Source organism: Branchiostoma lanceolatum, chromosome 1, assembly GCF_035083965.1.
Source record: "Branchiostoma lanceolatum isolate klBraLanc5 chromosome 1, klBraLanc5.hap2, whole genome shotgun sequence".
NCBI classification, from domain to species: domain Eukaryota; kingdom Metazoa; phylum Chordata; class Leptocardii; order Amphioxiformes; family Branchiostomatidae; genus Branchiostoma; species Branchiostoma lanceolatum.
In genome coordinates this window covers 3,041,807-3,058,334 of record NC_089722.1, presented here as the reverse complement: position 1 = coordinate 3,058,334, position 16,528 = coordinate 3,041,807, and the positions used below count along the sequence as shown (strand labels likewise).

The following is a 16,528-nucleotide window of genomic DNA, read 5'->3' as shown; positions in this document are numbered from 1 at the left end:
GAAGGTGACGTGCACGGGAGACTGTGGTGTGAATGTTGAGCAGCTGCAAGCGGCGAGTCTCCCCGTGCAGGGCCACTTTTACATCACATTCGATGGCAGAGTTGCGGAAGGTAAGGATTTATATGGACTTAGGCATTAAAATTCGTTGTAAAATTCACATGTTTTCTATACCTACATGTTTTCAATATGAAAAAGCAACGTGTTACTCAGTGAGTTAAGAAACATAATGATAAATGATTTATTCAAAGGTGTTAGTATTTTTTCTTCATTTCTTTGTTTTCTCAATTTCATTTAATTTTCGAGGAATAGTCTACTTACGTCACAATCAAAGAGCAATATAGAGGTAGCTTGGTACTGACTTGTATTGGCAATTTCGTATTTTCCATCGTTTTCCAAAAAAACTCAAGTGCCAGCAGATGCCACCGACGAAGACCTGGCGGACGTTCTTAAGCTTGAACTTGGGATTGACGCCAAGGTCGAGCGTGAGGGCGAGTGTTCCGGCTACAAGTGGAAGATCGAATGGCTGCTGGATGGAGGCGACAAAGCTGATCTGGAGGTAAGATTTACACATGTCAACAATACACACAAAAGTATATTTGTAACGGCAATTGCCATTGTAAAGATTTATTCGTTATTTCCGTATTTAGAATAAATCGGTTACCAACAAGCTTTCGATCAGAACTCTGGTATTAGAGTTTTATTGTATTGAAATACCTTATGTATTCAGGCAACGAGACATAGGATTTGGGTCATTACAACTTGTCATCGGAGTGCTTAACTATATGTGTTATTGTACGGAAATTACGTATGAAGTCTTTACAATGTCAACAATAGTTTTCATCGGTAACATCAAGTTCAATGGCGTAAAATGTTTTATTATCTACTGCTCTTTGTTGTTTTTCTAATGGTTTGATATTACAGGTTGATGGAACAGACTTAACAGGGAACGTTGTGAAGATTGAACAGAGAAACGACAACAACGGCGGACTGTGGTTCTACCCTATCCCGGGTGATATGCTGCGTACATGGCATGATACACCACAGGTAATATTTTCAAGTATCCATTGACTACTTTGACTATATGTATCTATGTATATAGAACTTTGTTATCCAGTCGTTTACCTACCCGATGAAGCTATTAACGCATGCGTTTCTGGTTTTAGGTGGAGGTGTCTATCAACAATATCCCCTCCCGATGTGAGGGGGACTGCAGCTTTTCTTGGACAACACACAACACTCCTACTACAACGGATGTCAACCCCAAGCAAGGTACGCGGTATTTACCCCGTGAAATAGGAGGTATTGTAATCAGTAATTATCAGTGTTTGCTAGCGCTTGTTTGTCCTGATGTGAGTTCGCAGTTCTGCAATTGGCATTGGAATGCTCGTGGGAACGCTGCGGGCACATGTAGGAAGTAAGGTGAACGGTGCCAGAAAGGTGACAGGAAATGGAATTGGTCAGAATCCCGGAAAAAAGCGCCTCAGTGTTTTATTTGATTATGTATTTGCCATTTGTATCTGTGTACATGCGAATATGAAGAAGAAGTGTCTTCTTAGTTGAAAGTTGACTTGTTGACTCTGTGTACAGTCCATACCATCGCTGTGTCTGCAGTTTGTACAGAGTAATCGTTTATGTCAAGAACTGACAAAAATGATAATGGGAACTTCTTTGATTACTTAATACTGTACTGACAAGGCGGGACTGAAGAAGTAGAGATGGCAGGCACTGAGTTTTGGTCGCTGTACGGTTGCTCAGCGATCGCAGTCTAGTGGAAAGGAGGCCTAACGTAACGCACTGAAAACTGCAATGAAAGCTTGTTTAATGGTTAGTACTTTCCTTAAAGGACAAGGCGGGACTGACGTAGAGATTGCCGGCACTGGGTTAAGCACCGACTGTGATGACGTCAGGGTGGTCATTGGTCTCACGGAGGATACCGACGAAGGCGTGGTCTGTGAACCAACTACCTGCACCTCTGATGCCATACGATGCACAGGTAATGAACATCATTTCCCGTATGTTCTGTTAAGAGTCTATAAAGGTTGCAATTGTATTCTGATAATGATTAACGTGAGGATGATGATCTGAATTACACAACTAGTAACTAGCTATGTGCTGTAGCACATTATTAGTTCTGTGCTTTGGGCTGATACATTTCATTTTGTCATTCTGGTCCCGATCAAATTGATGCAACAAATTGCTGTTAACATTTCAGTTGGGAGTTCCGGGCGGGGGCAGCATACATTGAAAGTGTTCGTGTTGCCGCACGGGAGCGATCCAGCTGTAAGTACGAACGGGAGGGCGACAGGAGACGTGTCCTTCACCTACCTCGGAGGTGTTACCGGGATCAGTCCAACCGCCTCTGGACTTGGAGGTATCTAAACGTTAAGAAATGCTATCTTTCAATGCGGGATCATATTGCAAAACCTTTTCTTATTACAACTACAGCAACACCTTTATGTGACAAGTAAAATCATATTGCATTGCACAACAATTATAACAGGTAGCAACATGGGGTTCATATCTTTACAAATATTACATATTTATGTATAAATGATATTTCTTAATATTACAGGGGGCGTTGAGTTGAATGTGACGGGGTATGGTTTCGCTGCTGGGGACGTCCCCAAAGTTGGTGGAAAGGATTGTGACGTCATCTCTCGTAGCAACGAAAATATCGTCTGCATAGTTCCTCCTGGGGTGAGTAATGTGCATGATACACTGATACTGATGGTACACATAGGCTGAGTTTACTCACGCGTTTTCGGGGTCGACTCGGGGCTGTGTGTGTGGAGCTTTGGGCTGCTCATGTAGAGTTTTCCTACTAGAAAACGCTACGTGAGTGGCCTAGGGATCTCCTTGCACAATCCTGAGTCGACTAAAAATCGGACTATAGTTACGCTCAATTCTTATACTATTAATCAGCGACTAAAACAGTTTTTGTAGTTTCTCTCTTTTGCGACCACATTAAGACAATACAGATTGAAGTACTCAAAGCATTCAGTTGTAAAATAAGGTATACATCACAGAACCCATAATGTCTTCCCATTCATCGTGCGGACATCCCAGTTGTCTGGATTTGATATTAATGCCAATCTTTTTCTTTTGTAAGTCACCTGGAAGCGTAGCTGTCACTGTCGATGGTGAAGGTGTCGTCGCCATGACAACTGCAGATAGCTTCATATACGACGCCGGTCCAAACCCCATCATCACAGCGTTCTCACCTAGCCAGAGTAGCGTTACAGGTGAGCTCCGGACCTTAGGACGGGACGTTAAGCCGTGGTGTAATGTCCATTGTGCTTGTCGAAAAATGTTAGGGGAATTTCCCCGGTACAATGAACCTGGGAATACTGTACATAGTGACTGTCATCTCTGTCACGACCAGTGGAAGATTAGCTCTTCAGTAAGCTAGACTGGATCGAGATCGCTTTCCTATCCTTTTCCGTATTACGATATAGCTTGAATATATAACAAGTATATGTAAGTTAATTCGTATACATTTATTTCATACTTTGGTAACTGACGTATTGCTACACACGTGGACTAGGACGTTGTTATGATATGTTTGTAAAAAATGTTTTTGATATATTTGTCCAATGGCAGGTGGAGATACTTTGACAATCGAAGGATCACGGTTCGGGAATCGCCCATCTCTTTTCTTCAGAGGCTCTGAAGAGATCGTGGAGGTTTCGGCAGGTGGGTTTTGCATTTTTGTACAAAATGGCATGGTGGTTTTGTTGTTAGGGTTGTTGACTCATAACCTGGAGGTACTTAGTTCGAATCCCTGGCAGTCCCGATCTTGTGCCATTGGGAAAGGTACTTTACCACAACCTCCTCACTCTACCCAGAGTAAATGACTACTTAGCTTATGATAAGACGTTACATGGAGGCCCAGTGTTGGAGGAGATCTACACCTGAAAGCCATCCTGGCGTAAGTGGATAGAATAAACCCGTCCGGATATGTATGTAACAGTAGAAACATGATGTGTTACGCCATGATGCGGTTTATCGGGTATGAAATACAACGAAACAAAGCAAAGAAGCAAAAGTTTAGAAACTGGAGAAATTTGCCACAGTGAGAATACTAGATACATGTTTTCACATACCCTTACAGTTGTAAATGGCTCTGGAGTCACATGTGCCTTGCCTGCCCTGGGACCGGGAACGTACGACATCTTGCTGCACGTTGATGGGAGTGGATACGGCGTCATGGACGGGTGAGTTGTCACATACAATCAAGTCTGCACAATTAGCCACAAAATGACCACCTGACGAATGTGACCACTTTTTGGTGGTCCCTTGAATAATATTTCCATCGACACAAGTATTTAAGAATACTGTCTATAGTGACAACCTGCTCACATAAACCCAGATTTTCCGTCCCCCTGAATGGCCTTTAACAGTTTTGACTGTGTCTGTGGTAAGTATCTTGTTTGCACTTAAGTGTCTACAAAGGGATGTCCCTGTAGCGCAACTAGTAGCAGCCACACAGTTAAAACCCATGCTTCCAAATAATTAGCAACTGGACCCCGGTTCAATCCTGGGAAGTGTGTCTCGGTTGGGATTCCTTCCGCCTTTCGGAAGGGACAAAAAATTGGGGGTCCCCTATTCGAGGAGGTGCATCGAGCACGTTAAGGACAAGAGCTACCAACCCCTCTCTGTAAAATTTGCCTTGTTACTGAAACAGCAAGGAAGCTTGCTGCCCTATGTGCATCTAGGCACTATAAGGGTCTTAACGAAAGGACGCCATAATGTTCCAGATCCATTTCCTTCCCAACCATTGAGTACGTTCTGCGCGTGACGGGAATGTCCCCGTCCCGAGGCTCGCTATCCGGCGGAACACTGGTGGGCATTTCCGGAGAGGGTTTCAGCACAGACGTCGAGGAACATGCAGTCATGTTCGGTGATACAGTTTGTGAGGTACGGTTCTGCACTGTTTCTTGATATCGTTTCATTATGAGCCGTCATACGTAAGGATGACATTTCTGACAAAATCTTAAAAGAAAGGGAAACATGTTGGTCCAAACTTTTAAGATATCTAACGTTTTACGAACTATTTTACCCGTTTTTAAGCAAGTAATTCATTAACTGCATATGGTTTGATAACATATAAGCGATTAGAATGGTTGAGGCAATACATTATCCATCCTGTCATTTTACAATGTTAACATTGATCTTTATTTAATGTACATATTTGTTATTTGCATATTTGATGGTTTGGCCTTCGGTATAATTAAACTGTGGCTGCATGCATTGTGTTTAATCCAAACCTTCCATTCAGGTCTTATCCAGCTCCTCTACGGAGGTTTGGTGCAGAATGATGAGCACTGGTAGACGTCATATCGTGGACAACAACGGGGTTCATCCAAGTAAGCAGAATCTAACGTGTATTTTAGTAATCCTAGATGAATGAGAAATCTTTAATCTGAAAACATGTCATATTAAACAGTTAACCTTAATAGTAATCGTTGATATGCAAACTCCTATCTTTAGTTATTATCTTCGCCGAGTACTATTAGTACTCGGGGTAGATTATGTTTTCGGTTGAGCCAGCTGTTTGGTGGGTCTGTATGTATGTCAAGAGCATAACTCAAGAAACCTTTGATGAATCTTTATGATTTTTGGTAGGTGTGTAGTGGTTGTGCAAAGGAAGGTCAAGTTCAAAAATGATTTACCTTGCGTTTTTCAACAGTACTGCAGCGGACTTTTAATTTTTGTGCGTTTGTATGTAGGCGAAAAAAGTGACGGAAACGTTGATGGATCTTCATGATTTTTGCAGGTGTGTAGATGTTGTGAAAAAAGAGATCAAGTTCAAAAATGGTTCTCCTGGCATTTTCCGTCTGTACTGCAGCGGGCTTTGTGTGGATGTGTAATTCTTGTGGACAACATAACTCAAGAAGCTGATGATGGATCTATATGATATTTAGTGGATGGGTAGGGTTTACGGAAAGGAAGGTCAAGTTCGATAATGGGCCTTCTAGCAAGTACCTAAGGTACTGCAGCGGAGCTTCAAAATTTAGTGGCATATTTTCTGAAAGTGCTTTGGTCATGATATTTGTGTGGTAGATATTTCATGCCACAAGAAGTAAGTTCTGTAAGTTTGGGCCCCCTAGCGGCTTGTTTAGAACTGCAGTGGGTGTTTTTGTTTTGACATTCGGACACGTATTACTTGAGAAGGGGTGAAGAGATTGTCGTGAAGTTTTGTATGTAGAGAGCTCAGATGGTGCTTTACACAATCGATGTCTAATTATAGAAAACAGGAGCTAATCTGCATAATTAGTAAGGATAATTGTAAATCCATTACATTCCATAATGGGGCGTGTGACAGTGTTCCCGAAACAGGCCAGCAGAAGGCCTTGCCTAGAAATGTAAATAAACAGATGGTGTACATAAATAAACAAATGGGGCAGTCTCACTACAATTCAAGCAGATGTGTTGGTCCGGTTGGTTTTTAACGTGTTCAGTTAAGGCATTTTTGTCCAACACACAGTTGAAATGTTTACGCATGCTCAACTTCAAGTCTCTTGTTTTACATTTAATTTGATCCATTGTTTGACTTTCTGTCGTTATGGTTTGATATCCGGACGAGCATACATTACTGTTATATTTAACAATGTGTATATTTTATGTGTGTCATTAGTTACTTTACGACTTATGCTTATCAATGAATGTTAATTTCTTTTAGGCAACCTTGGTTTTCATTATGACCATTATGAGTATTTGCTGTAATGTTAGGTTATATGTCCGGGTTCTCCCCCAAGAATAATTGACATATATGTCCTGGTGCAATAAGTAATAGATTGATCATGAACTAGACTTAATAGCTATTTTCATTCTGTATATATCTGACCATTCTTAGACTATGGCAAAGGCTACGCCTGGAGCCAAAGTACCCTGACCATTGAGGAAGGAGACACTGTGGACTGGAGCTGGTCATCCCCTACACGAGGTGTTGGGTTTGCCGTCATGCAGACTACCGGCTCAGACGGTCAACTGTTACAAAATGGCTTCTCTAGTGGACCAAAGACTAGCCAAGGTAACATCAAATACCACGAATACCAAATCTAAGGTAAATTTGATATAATAACACAAATGTAGAACAATCAATCAAATGTTGAGCAATAATTAAAGTGTGTACTGTTGTCTATTGAAGATATTTTTCTAAGATAGGACCTCTGGCATTTCCACTGGCATAACACTGACAATATATGCTTTTACATCTTAGTATATCCTCAAGTCCTTAATTTAGTAACACAAAGTGTCCAGGATTATGGTCAGCCACTGGGAGGTCCAAAAGCCCATATTTACCTTCGTGTCACATACCAAATATCATTACAAGCCACTCAAAAGTTATTGCTCCGTATAAGCGCACACACACACGCACGCACGCACGCACACACACACACACACACACATACACACACATACACACAAACACACAAACACAGGTACACACACACACACACACACACACACACACACACACACACACATGTTTATACACACACATATATACATACACGAACACTGAGCGGAGCCAAAATCTATACCTCAATTTTTCATGGAGGTAAAACAGACTTCTTGCTCTTGTTTCTTTGCAGGTTCCTACTCCTACACATTCAATGCCGTGGGTGATTTCTATTACACGAGCGGCTGCGTGGATGAGGTCTGCGACATCCAGATGCCGGGGAAGGTGGAGGTCGTCAAAGCCGTGGACCACACAGAGACCTTGTCATTCAAACTCAATGGCATGGAAGCAATCTACAATCCTACTGGAGTAGAACCAGGTGAACTTCCTGAAGCACATTAAGTATTACTCAGGATATGAAGAAAAACTGTCCTACAACTCGAAAAATCGACCCACTGAAATTTCTAACTGACTCTTTCTCAGTCTTCTTCAGCTGTCTGATCCTATCGTTCTGGACACGTGACTTTTATTCAGGCGTGACGTCAGCAATGGTTCAAAGGTCGTTAGAAGTCGATATCACCCCCGTCCCGTTTTTTAAGTTCCCGTGTCGAATTTTCTAGCTGGGTAATAGTTTACTTCTTCATAATGTATTTCATCAACTCAGATGGACAACTCAGATGCTATAACTCACATGAAATATTACTTTGTGAAACAACATACAGATATTAAAAGCCAAATGTAGAAAACTCGAAACCATACAACTTGTGAACTTTGTCTATGCTAATAAGTTTATGGTTCCAAGTGTGCATGGGTAGCAAAATGGACAGTAGAAAAAATGTCTCAGGTGAATGCCCGTAACTTGTAAGCAGATCTCGTTCAGGCCATGCCTAATTGTCCAGACTTGTTTTGTTTATATCTCAGGGGCCTCCATCTTTGACAAATTAATGCATTTCACCGCACACGCACACTTGGAACCACGAACCTCATTACTCGACCACATTTTCGTATGATTCATTTTGTGATTATTGCATACGTATCCCATAGACTGTTTTTTCTCAGTTTGATTACTTCTGTTTGTTTGTTTCTATACCAATGAAGACATATTCCTCATATCTCTAGCATCTGGAGAGACATGCCCAGGTTCAACAAGTGAAGTGTTGAACTGCCCCGAAGATCCGCCTACTGCATCCTCCGACTCTCAGTTTACCTTCGCTTTCCGTGACTGCTTGACGGCGACTGTCACCTCCCTCGGCCCCACGCACGGTACTGCCGGAGAGACCATCACCATTCGGGGTACGGGCTTCAGCACAAGTACATGCGAAAATGAGGTTCTGATTGGTAGATACTCATGTGATGTCACATCAGCAACAACCAATAGCATCACGTGCACGGTTAGCCCTGGAAGCACCATGCCAGTGGGAACCTATCTCCCGGTGTCTGTGAACATCAAGAACCGCGGATATGCCAGGATGGCCGTTTTCGGAGGGGAAGCGTCTCGTATGTTCGCTCTCATGCCGGAAGTGACGTATGTATCCCCGGAGCAAGGCTCCACCGAAGGAGGAACCCAGCTCACTATTCGCGGATCAGGATTCGCGTCTTCGGTAGACAGCACCACCATCACGGTCGGAACAGTTCCCTGTGATATTCAGTCTCTATCTTACAACGAGATCATCTGCGTAACTCAAGCGGCATCTGAAAGAACCAGGGACGTCACAGTTAGTCAGGTGGTAAACGGATATCGTGTCGACAGCGTTTGTGGCCGAGGATGCCAATATGCCTACAGGGTGAGAGTCGAAATATTGTCACAGTTGAGGATAAAGTGTTAAGAAAACATATAAAGACTGAGGTGACAATACGATAATGAAGCTGTAACTTAGTTGTCTTAGATTAGATTGTGAATATTGACAATATAAAGTTGTTCTACATTATACGGATTTATTCAACTAAAAACAATTTAAGGTAACATTTGCAAGCAAATACATAATGTTTGCCTTCACATGGTCTGGCCTAATAAGCTCCTGCCTCTTGCTACATAATGTACTAAAAAACCACAGGGTGTCTTTTACTTTATCGTAACCATGATGACTGCCGTCTGGTCCAGGTCACTGACCTTATTTGTTTGAAGAAGAAGAATGAGAAACGGAGCAAAAAAGCAATCTTTCCATCTTTTCCCTCAGTTTAGGTAAACTTAATCAAACATGCGATATACAATTTTTTTAGGTTAAGACTTTCTCATCTAATTCGCATTATTATATAATAGTAATCACCAACCTTTTGATTTGTTCACAGGACACACAAACCCCAAGGATCTCAACTATAGATCCACCGACTACTGGATCTGCCACTGTTTTCACAATCACAGGGACTTTGTTTGGAACCTCTGTAGACGACATAACGGTCACCTTTGGAGAAGCGACGTCATGTACAGTGACGTCAGTTACCGATGACGTCATTTCCTGCGAAGCCGGAAACGTCCCCGTCGGAGACCAACCTGTCAGGGTGCATGTAGCCGGACGGGGAAACGCCGCGTCAAACGCGTTCGTGACCGGCCAGGCTGTGATCCACTCCATGTCACCATCAGAGGGGAGTCTCGCCGGTGGTACCACCTTGACCGTCACAGGCAACGGCTTTGGCAGTGACACTACGGTAACCATGGACGGAGAGACTTGCGAAATCCTGTCTGTTAATCTCTCCACCGTCACATGTATCACCCCTGCAGGTACTCAATCTTCAGAATTCCTCAAGATTCAAGTTTCTCAACAACATTGTATCTAATCTATTTTATGTTCCTTTTTACGAAGCCTGTATGCAGCATTATTTGGCCAACAATGTTGCTTACTTCTTGTCAACGCATTTTCTTTTCAGCAACCAATGAAAGTGACCACCAGGTTCAAGTATCTGTGGTCTCGAATGGGCAGGCCTACCCTCCACAAGACTTCACGTACAGTTCAACCCTGACTCCGAATGTGAGTGGAATCAGCCCAGCCGAAGCCACCAGTGGGACGTCGGTAACAATCACAGGGTCTGGGTTCGGTCAAACAACAGGAGACAACGAAGTGGCCATTGATGGCGCCCCTTGTGCCGTTGCCTCGTCATCAGACACAGAAATCGTCTGCACTTTGGGAGACCACGTGGCCGGCAGTAACTACACCGTGGACGTGACGGTGGTTGCCAAGGGAACGGCGAGGTCAGCGGTCACGTTCAGCTACGAGGTATCACTGTTAGCAGTAACACCAACAACAGGTGAGAATCATAGACAGATTCCTAAAGTTCATATTTTCCCAGTGAAATCCTCAATCTTATGTTTCTATACTTTAACATCTTTTTTTTGCATTCACGAAGTCATACACGCGACTTCTTGGTCACCGTAGACGTTGATTTTCATGTTCATCTTAGGTTGTCCAGAATTTATATTTGTACCTGTATCACTAGGTTCATTTCTTCTTTACCACTAACTTAGTATGTTGAATCATGTTTCCCTGGTAGGAAGTTTTGGAGGAGGCCGTACTCTGACACTAACGGGAACTGGGTTTGCTGAAAACGCCACTGTGACCGTGTGTGGTCTTACGTGCCCAGTCAGCAGTGTTGTGCCCAACCATGTACATTGTGAACTACCAGCACATGATGGTAAGTGTTTATTTGTTGATCATAGCAAGATATAACAACAAATCGAAGATCTTATCCCTCCTATTAATATTTAGTTTTTGTGTGAATCTCATTATGCCGTAGCGTAGCCATCAAGAATGCTAGCGATCCTCCCCTTCCCTTCTTCCCTTAATCTCCCTAATGATGGGTCATTCGTTTGGGACGGCTGACCAGCTGTACCTGTCCAAGGACTGAATCAGATTACTTTCACGAAGGGGGTGTCTTCCTGTAGCGCTACAGGACCTGTAAAGGCTGTCAGGGAGCCCAAAATCTTTCTTAGAGACCCCAGCAGATCCTCATATATGCCCATTAAACGAAATTTATACAAATCTATCGAAAGGATCTTGAGTTATACGTTCAAACACACAAACAGAGCCACAATCAGTACCCCCGTCAGAGGTGAACCTCTTTCCCGAATATAACAACTTCATTGCTAAACAACGGCATAACATGGAGTAGTAAAACACACCACCACCATTTCACCATTAACAGGATTAGCCAGTGGGACAGTGGGCTGTGATGTTGCCATTGTCGTCGGTAAAGAGACGAGAACTCTGCGCGACGCGTTCACCTATGACAGCAGCCTGACGCCCGTCATCACCTCTGTCTCGCCTGGCCTAGGAGGGACCGCAGGGGGAACCACCGTCACCATCACCGGAACTAAGCTTCGGTAAATCCTATCTTTAAGTACATGTAAAGTATCCGTAGAACATACGTAAAGCATTACTTTTTATGCATTGAAAAATGTATCTTTACGCATGACTTCAGGTTTCGTACTGTCATCATCACCGGAACTAAGCTTCGGTATGATTTGTGTGGTTCTTCTTTTTCAACTTTATGACCTTGATTTGATTATTGTTATTGTAGTGTACCTCACCGGAGTAAATACGAAAGATGATGATTATGCACCGTTCCCTGCGTCCGTACATAATAACAACAAGATTTCTTACTGAGACAAGTCTGAAATAACTTTTATGTCACTAAGTGTTAGCTGCACTATGTTTGAAGATTGTATGAAACCAAAGTACAACATTTTTGATGGAATCAAACAACGACACCAATGATAGTAATTATTCAATTAACATGCATGTACGCGTTTGCGCTAAAATGCAAACCCTTGTCCTGTTATTGCAGGGTGTATATTTGGCGCGATGGCGTACATGTATGTTATTTGAATAATACTGTCATTGCTGTTAAACATTATCATAATTTTTTGTATTTTGGTTTCATAAAAGTATCAACATGGACATTATTAATGGCGTTCATTATATTAATCGTGGTTTGTTACCTCCTTTTGTGATCCAGTGCTATCACACGCGTATCTATTGCGGGAAGCGACTGTATCGTCTCTGGGATACCATCGGATACGGAGATCGTCTGTGTGACTGAGGCCCACAGTGGAAGCGTGAGGGCTAAAGTTAGAGCAGAGGCCATTGATGGGATCGCTACACAGGTAAGGCACTTTCAGGTTGAAAAATTTGCAATCACAAACGTATATAAATATCCTTGTACGTTCTGGACCACACAGCGTTGGACACCTTGACTATGTGTTATACCAAATGAGGAAAACAAGTTGGAAAATGATTCTACAACGTTTTCATCAGACAGATTCGAAGTCAGATCTAAAATGTTATGTCCCTTACTAGTGGTATAACCCCACTCCACTCACACAGGCTAGGGTCGTTATCAAGCCGGAAATACAACATTTTCTTCAAGGTCTGACCTGAACATATTCTTAAACGTGCATTGATTTACTTTTCTGTTCGGGCTCCTTTGTTTACATCATAGACACATCTATATCAATAAAGACAACGATTATACCTCAATCTTTGATTTATAATGATTGCACTACATCTCATTATTTTCCTTTGATAATGTGCAAAATGTCTCCAGGACAACGCAGACTTCTACTACGTGGACAGGTGGTCCTCCGTGTACACGTGGGGCGGGGAAAGTTTACCCGAGCAGGGAGACTTTGTCATTGTTCATGAGGGACAGACTTTGCTGCTGGATACTAACACACCAATACTCAGGATGCTGCTCATCCAAGGTAGGAAATTAAGTAATATTCCAGAAGATAAAACACCTTGCCACTCTCTGAATGTCATAATGAAGACATCCAGAAATATGGGCAAAATCTTTGGAGTAGATTGAAATTAGTCATAATTTCAGCGACCGCGGTCTCTGTGATTAAGTCTCTTTATGGAGTTGCACAATTTACTGTCTGGATATAGCTCAAAATTTGACTATTTGCAAGCAAACAGAAGTCAATAACATAACACATCGATTACACAGGTGGAACCCTTTTGTTCCATGATGAGGGAGATGTGCACCTTCAGTCCGAGTACATCCTCATCACGGATGGCGGGACTCTCCAAGTCGGTACAGAGGAGGAACCTTTCCAGCACCAGGCCACCATCACTCTTCACGGTCACCTTCGCTCAAAGGAGCTGCCCATCTATGGTGCCAAAGTTCTGGGAGTTCGGAACGGAACGCTGGACATACATGGTAACATTTGTTTACATTTGCAACAAGTGGCCAAACAACAGAGCTGTTTTCAAGTGGCAAACCAAACGTCTTACTAGGAGGAGGGCGGAATAGACTTCCCGTTTCGTACGGTCACGTATCAGAAATGAATTAGACAGTTTTCCAAATTTCGTAACTGAACGTTACCTGCGTTGCATCATCATCATTGGTCGGCTGCTACGCAGGCGACTGTAAGTTTCCAGTTCTTTCTGTCAGCAGCGAGGTTTGCGATTTGTCCAGGTACAAGTATGCCGCTGTCGTCACCCAGGAGTTGTTGTGTGTTTCATATTCATGAAATGACATGCGTTGCATAAGGAAAGTTAAAACATTGACGATGATTTTCCTCTCCTCCATAGGCTCCCCTGTTCCGGTGACGTGGACTCGGCTAGCCCAGACGGCAGCAGCGGGGCAGACAACGCTCGTTCTGGAGCAGCCGGTCACGTGGAAGGCAGGAGACAGCATCGCCATAGCGACGACCGGGTATCGACACAGCCAGGCGGAGACGGAAGTGAGAGAGATAGCGTCAGTGGCTTCAGATGGTGTTACCGTCACCGTCACAGGTTAGCACTCGACATAAAGATTATCAATGTGCAATTTGTGGTGTTTTGTAAATTTCTCGACGCTCCTGGAGATGACCTCCGTCGGTCACATTGACCATGATAGTAAAATCCTAATTCACATCAGCCCTACAGCATCGGTTATGGCTAAACAGCCCTATTCGCATAAACAGCAAGTTTGTCTTCTGCGAATCGCTTTTCTTCTGCTCTGTGCATCCTGGAGATGAATTATTCAAATTAAGGTGGTAGATACATATGAATTTCAGCAAATAACAAGGTTATTTTTTCACAAGTGATACATAGAATATCACAGACGATGTTTCGGTGAACGCCTGTCACCTTCCCCAAAGATGGTTCTGATTGGTTCTATTTCGCACTGCAGCTAGGTGTCGCTGCTAACAATGCGGTCCCACACGTTTACCGAAACGTAGGATGTGATTGTATATGCATAATATACAGTATCTTGGTTTTGAATAAAGAAGCTTGTTATCCAGTGATTTTCCAGCCTGATGAAATTATGTACGGCTAAAAACGTTTACCTGTTGTATCTTTTTCCGAATTGCCTAGAACCTCTGGACTACGAGCACATCTCCGTGGAGGAGACGTTCGCAAACGCAGGAGTGACGCTGGAGACCCGAGGAGAAGTCGCCCTCCTCACCAGGAACGTCGTCATCAGGGGCTCTGATGATGCTTCTTGGCACGACGAAATCCCTGCTTGCGAGGAAGGCTTCGACACAGGTATGTCAAGATTTGTTTTTCTTTCTTTCGAAATAAAATTCCAGGTACGGAAAGTTGAGTTACTCCGAAATACTTCCGATCACCCCGTTAAAAAAATGGAGGTATTGTTTTTGGTATGTCCGTGTGACGATGTGTTCGTGTTTGTGTGTTTTAGGAAGTTTGTGGTCAGTATAACTTAAGAGCCTCTGGTCGGATTGTAGTTTTGTGGGTAGGTCTGAGGAATACGATGGTCAAGGCCGATTATGAGCCTTCTGGTGGCTTTCCTAGGAACTGCAGCAGAACAGTTTTTTATCCTTTTATCCTGGGCGTTCAGGTAATATCTAATATCATGCTTTCACGGACGTGTACAAATTTGCTCGTACATGTATCATTGTTTTGGACGAAATTATTAATTCAACAGGTCACTCTTTACTCGCTTTAATCTCATAGGGGAATTTGCTACACAGACGTGCTTCCAGGGTCGGTTCGGAGAAGAGACTGGTAGTGACCAGTTCGGCGGCCATGTTCTCATCCACCAGCCAGAACCAGATGCGGGACTCGTCACCGCTCGCATCGAGCATGTAGAGGTAAGATTAATGGGTCTTTGTTTATATAGTCAAAGACCTTGTAGCATTGTTTATCAGAGTATATTCAAAGACATTTTACACCCGCACCATGTACAAATGTGCAAGGACAAGCACGGATGCAGTTTAGAATCAGCAATTACTTTTGCGTAGTCAAACAAAAAGTTATGAAAAATGACTTCGACCATATATGCCATCCCATGTATTTGTTGTTTATGTTGTATGTTGTGGATGCTGACTAATGCTAGGGTCACATTTCCTAACCGGGCCCGGCCGGGCTGTTTGCGGAAACGAAAAATCAAAGTGTATGTAAATAAATTTGCACAAGCTATGCTCTTAGATAATTTGGGGTACGTTTTGTGTTTTTTGTTGTCATTTATATCATACTTTTCGTTCCCAAAGACTGCCCGGCCGGGCCCCGGATTGGAAATGTGACCCTAGCATAAGTTTGACATGAAACCCTTGATTACAGTTGACGTACGTCGGACAAGCCTTCCGCCTGGGCCGCTACCCCATCCACTCCCATCTGAACGGTGACATGAGCAGCTCGTACGTGCGCGGCTGTGCCATTCACCGCAGCTTCAACAGGGCGGTCACCATGCACGGTACACACAACCTACTGGTGGAACGTAACGTGGTCTTTAACATCATGGGCGGAGCTTTCTTCATTGAAGACGGCATTGAAACGGGAAACATCATTCAGGTAAAGCGTCCAGACTGTGCCAGTATGCTTACATGACCGTGACTGCAAACAGGCAATGTACATGTACGACGGTCCTATAAAAAAATCTGTTTGTTACCTTCATGAAAATAGAAGTATTGTTTTAGGTGTGCTTGTACGTCTATGCGTGTGCGTCTGTGTATGTGTGTGTGTGTGTGTGTGTGTGTGTGTGTGTGTGTGTGTGTGTGTGTGTGTGTGTGTGTGCGCGCGTATGTGTGTCCGAATTTGTGTTTCCTGGTATTTGTGGTCCGTGAGCATAAATTAAGAATCTCTGAAGGTCGACTTCGGTCCTCCTGGTGGTTTTCCTTGGTAATGCAGCAGAAGTTCCGGTTTTTGTAACTTTTGTCATGGACATGCACTATGGTATTTTTGG

At 43.2% G+C, this 16,528-nt stretch overlaps 1 protein-coding gene across 1 annotated transcript in view; it reads left to right on the top strand.

Moving 5' to 3' along the window:
- The window catches only part of LOC136429850 (fibrocystin-L-like), a 47,873-nt gene that overhangs the window by 4,480 nt on the left and 26,865 nt on the right, over window positions 1-16,528 (top strand). The window contains exons 8-33 of the mRNA XM_066420327.1: window positions 5-110; window positions 408-556; window positions 922-1,044; window positions 1,164-1,269; window positions 1,844-1,993; window positions 2,213-2,371; window positions 2,573-2,697; window positions 3,110-3,242; window positions 3,601-3,693; window positions 4,112-4,214; window positions 4,758-4,917; window positions 5,279-5,366; window positions 6,857-7,033; window positions 7,599-7,784; window positions 8,525-9,189; window positions 9,695-10,124; window positions 10,271-10,648; window positions 10,892-11,032; window positions 11,543-11,720; window positions 12,356-12,503; window positions 12,944-13,100; window positions 13,346-13,558; window positions 13,933-14,136; window positions 14,701-14,871; window positions 15,301-15,437; window positions 15,907-16,137. Of these exons, the coding sequence (XP_066276424.1) occupies window positions 5-110; window positions 408-556; window positions 922-1,044; window positions 1,164-1,269; window positions 1,844-1,993; window positions 2,213-2,371; window positions 2,573-2,697; window positions 3,110-3,242; window positions 3,601-3,693; window positions 4,112-4,214; window positions 4,758-4,917; window positions 5,279-5,366; window positions 6,857-7,033; window positions 7,599-7,784; window positions 8,525-9,189; window positions 9,695-10,124; window positions 10,271-10,648; window positions 10,892-11,032; window positions 11,543-11,720; window positions 12,356-12,503; window positions 12,944-13,100; window positions 13,346-13,558; window positions 13,933-14,136; window positions 14,701-14,871; window positions 15,301-15,437; window positions 15,907-16,137 (4,911 nt within the window). The remainder of the gene's footprint in view (window positions 1-4; window positions 111-407; window positions 557-921; window positions 1,045-1,163; window positions 1,270-1,843; window positions 1,994-2,212; window positions 2,372-2,572; window positions 2,698-3,109; window positions 3,243-3,600; window positions 3,694-4,111; window positions 4,215-4,757; window positions 4,918-5,278; window positions 5,367-6,856; window positions 7,034-7,598; window positions 7,785-8,524; window positions 9,190-9,694; window positions 10,125-10,270; window positions 10,649-10,891; window positions 11,033-11,542; window positions 11,721-12,355; window positions 12,504-12,943; window positions 13,101-13,345; window positions 13,559-13,932; window positions 14,137-14,700; window positions 14,872-15,300; window positions 15,438-15,906; window positions 16,138-16,528) is intronic.